At 32.3% G+C, this 11,916-nt stretch overlaps 1 protein-coding gene across 1 annotated transcript; it reads right to left on the reverse strand.

Moving 5' to 3' along the window:
- Positions 1-8,463: 8,463 nt before the first annotated feature.
- Positions 8,464-10,794, reverse strand: LOC111379050 (molybdenum cofactor sulfurase-like). The gene has a single exon (XM_023002377.1). It carries the CDS (start codon positions 10,612-10,614, stop codon positions 8,767-8,769), a length of 1,848 nt encoding a protein of 615 aa, XP_022858145.1. The 5' UTR covers positions 10,615-10,794; the 3' UTR covers positions 8,464-8,766.
- Positions 10,795-11,916: the final 1,122 nt, after the last annotated feature.

An 11,916-nucleotide genomic window follows, 5' to 3' on the forward strand; every position in this document is an offset into this window, starting at 1 on the left:
GGAAAGGGGGCCACAATCACATGTGAAGATTTGAGGGGATACCTACAGTGGTTATCAGAGTGGGGAATTGTTGGCTTAAAAATTGAAAAAGACAATACCATTTCGCTGATGAACAAAACCAATTACTCCTCCTCCCATGTTGTTACGGGTTTTAGTTCAAGAGTGGGTTGAGGTGTATTTTTGATGGACTTGTTTTCATTTAAAGGGAGAAATTGACAAGGAAAATATTCACAGCTTGTTAACGACGAAATGCTTGATGAAGTATTGTCAATTTATGTATATTGACTGTATTTTGTAATGTATGTGACTAGATCGTGGTTAACGGTGACTATTTGTGACTGATTTATGTAAGCTATTATTGTTTGTGACCATGTCTGTGTTCGGATTTTATTTTATTTTTTTCTTTCGTACATTCAGATAAAATTGAATAAGAGATTAAGAAGTTTCAAACTTGAAAAATATAGCTCCATGAACAAAAGCTCCTGTCATGATGAATCCTGCAAACTTTCTAAAAGAGGAGGACGGGTTATTCACATTTCATTTGATGGTCAGAGGCGAATTGAAAGTTAAGCAGTGGGAATTCTAAAGATTCTATAGGGTAAAAACTTCTTTCGAGGAATGGGCCAGACCGGGTCATTCAATATATATATATATATATATATATATATATATATATATATATATATATATTGTCCAATTAGATTCCTTTTTTTTCTCATTATAATTATTGACATGGGAAGAAATGAAGAAAATTAGAGATACAATCAAATATTTGTGACTAATCCCCCATTTTTTTCCCTCTTTTTTTCCCTTTTTAGAATAAGGGAGGAGGTCAGTGAAATCTTTATACTTAAAAAACTTATTCAAGTAGTCATTTATTTGGGACCTCTCAAACTTTTCTGGTTCGTCCCAACATTCCTCACTTGTCCGATTGTTGTTGAGCAGTTATATTTTTTGAATGAAAGGAAAAAAAAAAGAGCAAATAAAATTTAATTCTTTTAGATACTTTATTTAAAAAACTTCTTAACTGCGATTATTTGTGACCAAGTCTCTATTAATAGTGACATGTGTTAACAACATCTGTTAACAATAAATGTACGTGACAAAATCTGTTTACATTTAAATGTTTGTGACCATTTTATATATTGACTGTGACCATCTGTGATCAAGTTTGTGTTAATGTTGATCGATTATGACCAGTAATGTGTTGAACGTGACCAAATAATTGATCACAAACAAATCGTATGTCACAATCACATATTTTTAGATTACAATTTTATTGGTCACAAGTTATTTAACGATTACAATTTATCAAATTAATTACTCATGAATTATTTTTGGGCATAAATTACAAATTTTAGAGATCACTGCTAATTTCAAGATCATAAATTATTAAATTAATTGGTCTCAAGCAGTTCTTCTTTACATCTTAAATAAAGAGGGAAAGGGACGCATAATTACTCAACAACGTTTTCACATTCAAGTCATTAAAAGAGCCGGAACCATGTGATAAAAAACTAGTAATCAAGAATTCAAAAGAATTAGATTCTAAAAAGTCTAGTTTCAAATCCTACTGATCCCACATTTTGCACCACGGATGCAAGATCCCTACTCTGATCCACGGACATTAGGCCAACTCTTGCCACTATTGCTGCCTCTGCCCTAGCTTCCCAACTCCCAATTTGCCACTAGTTGTGCCCAGAAAGCAAACAACACCCCCAATGACACTAATGGATTTCGAATTAGTAGATAAAGAAGTGACCGGTTCATTTTTCTTCCCATCAAATCCACTTAATTCACCACCTATACAGCCTTCCAACCCCTTGCTACCTGCCACTACTATCTATACTTCCTCCCAACCCCTCACTGCCACCGTCATCAATAATTTGTCCAAACCCATTTGAGCCTCCATCATGCATACATCATCCAATTTTCCTTGTGCCACCTCCTTCAATATTTCCTCCAATTCTCCCTACACCTTTACCACCATGTTTCAACCTCCCACCAGTAATAATTAGGTTTAACTCCATCTCCACCACTACTCTTACCATTATTTCCATTTATTCCTCTCCCTCCATTTTCCTTCCTACCCACACCCGCCTCCTTCAATATTTTCTTCAATGTTACAATATTAGCTGAGGAAAGGTAGTGTTCCATTATCCATGATAGGGTAGAGATATGAGAGATATTGCTGCTTCTCAGACCGGTAGTCCTCGTATTGCTTCTCCATTTTGTGGCGACAGTGTTTCGGGGTCTTGGGAATGGGGGCGTCAGAGAAAAGGCTATTGATGATGGCCTCCACTGCATCCCAATCCGCCGTGCACAAATCCCCTTTCCAGAGAGCGCACCACCTCTCGTGATAGGCGTCAATCAAAGTCGGCGTCTCTTTTAGGTGCAGCATGGCAGAGGAAATCTCTAGGGATATTTTTCCACCATTTCGGTGGTGGCCACTCGTACAATGCTGATGCTGTTGTTGGAGAACAGATTTGGGCACTGTGTGTATGGGCGTACGTGTTTGAGAAGGACGTAGTAGTAGGAGACTTTTCAACAAGAATAAGGTTTCTTGTACATTGTTTGATTGACGTGGAGTTCGAGACTTTCTCACATGTGAAAAGATTTGATTTGATATTTTTATATTAATCTTTATTAATTAATTAAATAATTATTAATTATCACATGATTTATGAATTTAAAACTAATCCTGAATAGTATAATTAAGATATAGGGTTTTGGGTAATTTTCTCATGTATGTATATATTAGGGCCAGGCTGTTTCATTGTGTATTTTCAAGGTCCTGTTGACTTAGAGTTGTAAGAATGAACTGGATTATGTTTGGATCAATATTTATAAAATCAAATTATAATATGGACTAAAGATTGGGCTTTGTATCTCAATTAAACCTTTTCATCTTTCCATGTGAAGAGACTTTTAATCAAAACTAGTTTTCCACCAGCTCAATGTACCGATTATGTCATTTTTTAGATAATATTAAGTTATTAACATGTCAAAATATCTATTATGTTCTCTCAATAAATCTACAAATTTGATTAATGGTTTAAAATGATAAATAGAAATATAATTTTCATATATGACACACTTTTGACATTAAAAAAATTAAAAGTTTATTAGGAAATTTTTTAAATGACGTCAAAAATTTTATTAAATTATTTAAAAAATTAATTGATCGAGAGGAAAAAGTAAAAATAAGAAAATTTTTTATAAAAACGATCAAATTTCTTTAATATATAAAAAAAAAATTTAGATGTTAAAATATCAAGATGAAAAATTAGTTGGCCTCAAATTTTGTGTTGTTATAATTGAAATGTATTTTCTGGGGATATGATAAATGTTCCATTGATGCATGGATTAAAAATTCAAATTATTGGAGCTCATAATTTATATATCAAACATTATTTTACATATAAAGGACTATTTGATGATAACTACATTCAATATAATTAAATCGTGTAATTAATCGAATCTTTTTTTTATTGTTCAATATCCAATTGATTTAATGAATTTTTTTATTTACGTATAATATTATTTTATGGAAGATTTTGCGATTGAAAATAAAAGAGAGAAAAATGAGAAAAAAAATTAATGGAGTCAAACACAAGCTGAGTCACAGTATAATATTTTGTCACTTAAATGGGGTTGAGATTTTTATTTAATCACCCAATTTTGATATATATGAATTTAATTCTCCAAAATTTATATACATCTAAAATATTCAATATTTTCAAATAAATTAATCGATATTTTTTTGATTAGGTATTAAATTTTTTCAATATTGTGTTAAGTTTTACTTTGATTTATCGCAACTACTTTTAGGAAATAAACAATGTACATGATTTAATATACTTAGTGTCACGTTATATAAGGGTAAAATATATATGTATAAAAAATATATCAATCACCAAAGAAAAAAAGGAAATTATATTGAGATAATTATCGCGAAAAAATAATAAATATTCATAAAATAATTGATTTTTTAAAAGAAAAAAGGACGAGTTATACGCATTTTTTAACACACACGTTTGATATACGTTTAACTATTTTCGATATTCATTTAAATCATTCGATATATCTATTATATAGTTTTCGAAATGAATTTCGAGAGAATATAGAAGATTTATGATAGATTTATATATAAAAAAAAAAGAAACTAAATAAATCACCTAGTGAAAAAAAAAAGAAAAAAATTTGACAAAAAAAAAAATCAATCATCCAATAAAAGAAAAAATTTGACACTGAGCATCATCTAAAAATAAAAGTGCTCAACGGAGCAACTCCGTGCATCATGGAGCATTTGCTCCGTGATGCACGAAGCAAATTACTCCTAGGTGCCTGCTCCTGGCATCCAGGATGCCAGGAGCAAAATTGCTCCGGGCATCATGGAGCAATTTTGCTCCAAGTAGGAATTTTTATTTTATTTTATTTTTTGATTTTGTTTTTTTTTCATTGGGTAATTTATTTAGTTTTTTATAAATATCTGCCATAAATCTTCTATTTTCTTTCGAAGCTCATTTCCAAAATTATGTCATAAACACATTGAATGATCTAAATAAATATCGAAAATAGTTAAGCATATATCAAACGTGTGTGTTAAAAACTGCATAAAACTCATCTTTTATCTTAAAAAATTAATTAATTATTTCATTAATATTTATTATTTTTTCGCGACAATTTTCTTAATATAATTTATATCATTTTCTTAAAAAAAATATTATGTGGTATAACGTAAACTTTTTTTTTTAATGTAAAAACTCAAAATACGACCTGAATGAACAATAATTGGAATATTGCCTCTTTTATTTTATTGTAGTAGGGATAATAGAAATAAATAATAGGAAATGAACATAGAGCTACAGTAAATTACTTATTTAAGTCAATAATGGAAAGTAATAAAGTGATCTCATTAATTTCGTTTCTGTGGATGAACAGTAGAAATAATTAAAGCCTCTTTTCAATGGAAATAATGTTGAACAAGTTTGACTACAATAAGGAACCAGTTTAGTGTGAAAGCTTTGCCTCAAGATGAATAGTAATATTGGCATCCTCTCTTTTAAGGTAAAAGGGATTTGATTTATGGAAATTTCATAACCACAAATATTTAAGAATACAATTTCAAATTTAACAAGCTTGTGAAAAAAATTAAAACTAAGTGCTAACATTTGTGACCAGTGATAAATATTGTGACCGACAATTGAAATTAATAGGTCATAGTCACAAATACAACACAATTTATAGGTTACGGTCATATACCAAAACAGAAATCACAAGGTCACAGTCACATATCACATAATTTATGAGTCACAATTAAATATTAAGTCACAAATTATACAATTAATAGGTCATAAATCATATATTAGTCACAAATTATATAATTATCTGATCATAGTCATTATCCTCCTATCCTTACCCCCACCATCGCACATTTGCTTTGTTTTCAGCTTCAATGGAACGACAACAGAATCACCTACGAATGTTGCCAGCACTATTGCTGCCATTTTCTCCTCCTCTTCTTCAATACTCATACCATCTCTACTATCGACACCGCCAACGTTCACTTCTTATCGATAAGATTTGTTAATGTTTGGGACAACGGTTAACAGGCTATCGATAGATGCATTTGAGGGGCAACTGTTTCAGAAAATGGAGCTGGAGTCACGACTAGTGACCTGGGTGAGAGATGTATAGCCATGGGTATGCAATGTTGGTGGGTTTGGATGGTACGGGATCATGGTCCAAAACTAAGGACTTTGTAGCACAGTGTCGACTGGTGACTCTCATAGTTGGAGATCGATTGGATTTTTTTTCATTCCTCTATCTTCTCTAGTTTTTATTCAGTTATAGCGACGCCTGAATCGTCTCCATTCATTGTCAAATGTTTGTAGATCCAATTTTGAAGGTAGCCGGAATTTATTGTCTAGAAATCTAAAGATTTTGATTATGGATTATGCTACATGTATAAATTTTTTTTTACAAACTCTCTTACTCATTACTTACAATGGGGGTGGGAAACACAAGCCGACATTTTTTTAAATTTACATGGGTCCACTAATTTTGTGACAGTGATTATACCATTTCGTCAACAAAATTTTGTACAAATATCTTTATCCTTTTGATTATGGGGAGAGATGTAGTAAATGATAGGTATATTTATTTTTTATGTAAAATATTATTAGTACATGATTTTTGAAATAAAACTTAAAAAGTAGAGTTTGAGGTAATTTTCTCCTCATTTAAACAATTAAAACTTCAATTTTCATCTTTTATGCACATAAATCTTTATTAAAGCCTCGTTTGGTAGCCATTTTTTTCAAAATGTATTTTTCTCTCTCTTCTTTTCGACCACACATTCTTTATTAAAATAATATTACATGTAAATCAAAAAAAATTTCTTATTTTTCAACCACACATTTCACATCAATTTACTATTCTAAAATATATTTTTACATAAAAATACCTATCAAACACTCCCTAAATTAAAATGGTATATCAAAGTGTGACATGTCTTGTACATAGTCTCTTTCCTTTGTTTTTCTGCAAAGCGTGACTATTACGCACCACTCGTAGGCACAAATCATACCTTTTTGCAATATACGTGAGTTTGGTGCTCCAAAACGGCAAAACCAATTAAAAAAGTATCATTTCTAATTGCATCAAATCAGTTTGAATCAGTTTACATGTACAAGAAATTTTTTTATATAAGTTTTACAGATTACACACAACAGTGGGATGAATAATTTATTTTATACAATAAAATATTCACATGAAGCCACCCCAATGTGAGGGTCCTATAGAACTTCTATGAATTTATTTCCTCTACATAGGAAATAATACAATCAGTTTTCTTAATCAACGTTAGATTCCATTAATTGTTGGAGACATTGATTAGTCAAATCACCATATTCACATCAAATTAATTTTTCTCCCCCATTCATGAAGGATTAAGGTGGTTGTACAGCCTCCTCACACATGAGGGGGCCCACCATTAATAATAAAAATAGTGGGCCCCCTCATGTGTGAGGGGGCTGTAGCATGATGTACAGGAAGTATTATTTTTCGGGGTTTGTAATGATTTTTCAATCTTTTTCGGGGTTGGATCGATTGGTTGAAAGGCCTGAAAGAGAAGAAATCGGAATCCCGAAAGGAATGAAACGGAGCTAGACATGTATGGAAGGGTGGGTCGTTAGGATGAAAATTTATTGGAACATAAAAATATCAAGTATCAGATTTGAAGAGGGTTTTGAAGGAGAAGATAGACAGAAGCAGACAATATAAAAGTCTGGAATTTTAGTTTTAAGAGAACTTATCGTCTTCTCTCTTTTCATTTTTTCGAAATCAGTCTATGTGGTATCTTCAAATGTAATTATGTGTTCTCGTTATGAATTAATTCTATTAGTTAGGGCAATAATGTAACCTAATTTTTAACAATTTAATTTCAATTATGATCTTTTGAGTCTTTTGACTTCAAGTACAATATAATGTTGAGTCTTATCGAGCAGTGATACATTCACTCTTAAATCTTAATAATGAAAACTATTAATTTGAATAAAAATAGATATACTTTTAAGATTTTTGAGAAATTCTAATGTTGATTGAGAAAAGTAGTGTATACATTCTCCTTGTGTATAGGGAATAAAAAGTAGTGTAACAATTTAAAACCCACAATTTATTCCCATGTAGCCATTTCCTTTTCCTTTCACTAACATGGCGACACGTCCCACTTTTTTGAATTTTTGTATGGCTTTTGTGAAATACATTCCGTACCTATAGCTTTACTCAAATCGAGTAATGCTTATTTGTTAATGCCATTTGGTCTATTGAATTTAATAGTAATACACAGGATTTTAGGTTAACTTTCTAGTTGAATGCTATTAAAAATGAGGGTAATTATTAGAAATTTTTAAAAAACTTTAGCTACGATTTTTGATATTGAGATCTAAGGTCATCTCCAACCATACACCAAAATTTGCACCAAAATTTGGGTCAAACTAAAAATCATCTCCAATCCATTACACCAAAAGTTGTACCAAATGAACAGTGTTTAGTCATTTTTTTCATTTTATTTGTTTTTCATAATTTATATAGCTGGAAAATTATTTACTTATTCGATTTACTACTACATAAATTATTACATACATAATTACATTTTGTTTACAAAAATATGAAATTATTTAATATATTTTAAAAATATAGTACAATTAATAAAAATACCACAACAAAGAAAATATGAATCTCGAACTTATGGTATGAAGAAGTCGACCTAGTGTTTAATTTAATTATCAGAACTCATATATTCATAATTAATGCATTTCGTTTTGATTACTTTTATTTTAATTCGTTCATCTATTATTATTAATTACGCGGTTAAAGTTTATTACAAATGATGATCATCAATATTATTATTATTATTATTAAATAACTACTTGATTATGAATTAAAATTTATGTATGATTTAAAATGACACAAATACCCTTCATATCAATTTGGTCATACACGAAAAAGGGCAAAATAGACTTTTATCACATTTGGTGTAAAATGGTGCAATAGTATTGCACCAGATTTGGTGTTGGGTTGGAGTGGTGTTTTTGGTGAAAAATGGTAAAATTTGGTGGAAAATGGTGGAAGGGTTGAAGTTGCCCCAAGCAATTCAATTGATGATGTACGTTCGATTCAATGAACTAGGAATTTGAAGAAATCACATAAACTTTAAATCCCAAAATAAAATAAAATAAAATAAAATAAAAGAATAAATATTTATACCTCAACGGTTGTTTGATTCAAAGCAGTGTATCTCCATCGTTCTTTCTCCACAAAATCTGCATCAAGAAACCTCGAAACAAATGCCCAGATTCTATACATGTCCTCAAAGTTCGTTAACATCCCGATTGAAATCGTCACCACAGAAATCCCATGTAAATTCTTGTATTTCTTCTTAGATTCCTCCTTTGTACTTCTTGTATCCAATATTTTTTGCTTTTCTTCTTCGTAAATTTCTGCGAACCAGATGTTTGTTAAAATGCCGCGACCAACAGAAATGTTGTTTCGGTCAGCTAGTTTTTGTACTAGAATCGGATCAATTTTTTCTCCTTTCCAGTCATATACATTGAATGCAACTGCTGCCCCTCTGTCTAACTTTATTTTTGGCCCGTAGATTCTAACGAGGTGGAGGCCATTTTCTGAATGTGGGTGCCGAAGAGACATTAATGCGTTTACCAGCCAGTTTACTAGGCACCTTGTTCTACTGCTGATCAGTATTAGGCCTAGGGTATCTGCATGATCCAAACCCCGGCATTCGATTCCTCCTGAGGTGCTACATTCGCGGTTTTTTGATTGTGCTGTTTCAAGGGCTTCATCCAATTCGACGATTTCAGAAACTGATGGTTCTTTCAGCTTCATATGAACTTGTTCGGGAGTTTCTTCGATTTCTTGCTGTGATGTTGATGTTTCATTTTCGGTTTCTGCCCTGGCAAAGGCTAATTGTTCAAATGGTTCATTTGCTGGCAATAGGCTGACGATCCCCAAGCTTGTGGAGGATTTGCATAACTCTGAGACAGTGAATTTCTTAACAAACAGGCAGCAAAATCCAGATGGATTTTCCCCAAAAACCTTGAAAAAGGAGCAAATGAGAAAGTCAGGTTGGAATAGAGAGAGGCCTAATGTTTCCATGTCCTTCGCTCCTAAGGCACAGGCGTCCAGCAAAACATGCCATCCATTTTCCCTTGCCAGGCTCATCCACTGATAAGAGTATCGCGCTCCAGTCATCCTCGACTGAAGAGGAAAAACAAACAAGCCTCGATTCCTTTGCTTACTCTTGTTCACAATTAGTTTTCTCAGCTTCCTGGAATTGACCCTCAAGTTAGGCCATGAGAACACTGCTGATACTGGTCTTGCGCCTTTTTTGTTAGAGCTCTCGACCATCACTTGCACTGCCTCATTCTCATAATCATATACTGTAAGAAGGTTCTGATTAGATTGAAAAGGATAAGAGTCTGCTAGAAGCTTAAATGCCGACGACTGGTTGGCTGTGAAAACCATGTAATAGTCCTCTTCCGAGACATTCATGAATTTCATGATTCTTTTTCGCATCGAGGATTCGAATTCTGATTCTTGGCCACCATATGACAAGAAAGAGCTCAAATTCACCGACTTGTATGAAATGTCAAAGAAGGGCGAGTGCATAGGTCTTGGAGGGGTAGATTTCGAAGAAGAGGCAATTTCAGTCACAAGAATATGTCCTTGCTGCTGGGAGTAGGAGAAAAGACCATGGCCTATGTAATCAAGGCACACACGATTCGAGACCAAGAGATGGTTGTATTCTTGTGCTCGAATATTATCTGCAAGAACGGTACTCGAGTAGTGTGAACATGCATTTTCAAAGCAAGAAAACAATTCTGCGGACGAAGGAAGGGACTCGGGATTAGTAAAATTCCCACTTGGTTGAATAGAGGCAAGTATGGCAGTTGTGAAATCATGTCGAGGACCGATACCAGTGCTCGTTGCCTTACGGGTTGTATTACGAGTCTCTGGCAAGCCAAGCAAAGGATTTGAGCAGCAATTATAGAAACAGGCTCTTGATGCTTCTCTGATACAGTTTGATTCCATTTTTCTTTCTAGTTTTGTCCTCACTCATAATCCTTTCCTTTGTGAATAACCCTTGTTTTAATCCCTTCTATCTTGCAGATTGAAGTTTCATGTATTGAGCTTTAGCCAGGTTGTCTGGTTGGGAACAAAGATTGACCAAGTCATTCATAAATCATAGCGTGTTCTACATTTCTTTTTATTTTTAATTAATATTTTTGTGTAGATTCTGACGTATTTGATCAATCCACCGTTCTTACCATATATGAAGGATTCACCTTTCCCTTTCGGGGAATTTACAAAAATGTCACTTTTTAAGGTGAAAATTTCAAATTATTCTTAATAACACATTTTTAGTAGCATTTAATGTTTGATTTGAAGGAAAAATATTGATTTAATGTGATGATTTAATTTTTATATACAAAACATGGATAAATGTGTATTTTATTGATTAATATGAATTTTTGTTAATAAAAAAAGGTAAAAGAAATTTAAAAAGAAACATAAATTAAAAACCCTAACTTTTCTCTATCTTCTTCATTTTCATTGATCAAGAAGACATTTTTGTTACATTCTTCATCCATTTTGAAAGGTTAGTAATTACAAATTATTTATATTTTACTCTTATAACTTTTTGTTTTGTAAATGTTAAATACAACATTGGCATATTTATTTGAGATTTTTGAAACTATTATGCATTGATTTTTTGGTTTTGGAGTCCTTTACAAAATGTTATTATCACCATTAATGTTTTGAGTAATTTCTTCCAATCAAACCAAACAATGTTTTCATTAAATGTCTCTTTAATGACAAAGTCAATCTGACATTTTCATTTTGTCATTTGATAGCTCAATAGTAATGACCACACTTAATGTGCTGTGCTGAAGAAGCCTGAGTTCCACCCACTACCGTCTGCTTCCTGACATTTTCGACAGTTTAACTGTCGAATTTAACATTTACAAGCCATCAGGTTAAACGTTTGAAATGTCGAACCCGATATTTACAAACTATCGGGATATATAGTTTAACTATCAATTTAGACACTTCAAAAAGACGAAAACCCTTGATTTGACCTTTTGCTATTGTACGAATTTATGTATTATGCAGTGTCATTTTCATGCTGTTAAATGTCAACATATTGATTCTGAATTTTTATCGTTGCAATCCCAACATTTCACGTATGAGTAATAATTTGAGATTCATGGTGCTCAACGCTTACCTCCTTGTCATCCAAGAATAAAACGATAGGAAATTCAGCGGATGAACCCAGTATTGATGGATGCATAATGGGTTGAATGGTTTGTTGCTGGAGGTGGATGAACCCAT

This window comes from Olea europaea, unplaced genomic scaffold (genome assembly GCF_002742605.1).
Source record: "Olea europaea var. sylvestris unplaced genomic scaffold, O_europaea_v1 scaffold1923, whole genome shotgun sequence".
Classification (NCBI taxonomy): domain Eukaryota; kingdom Viridiplantae; phylum Streptophyta; class Magnoliopsida; order Lamiales; family Oleaceae; genus Olea; species Olea europaea.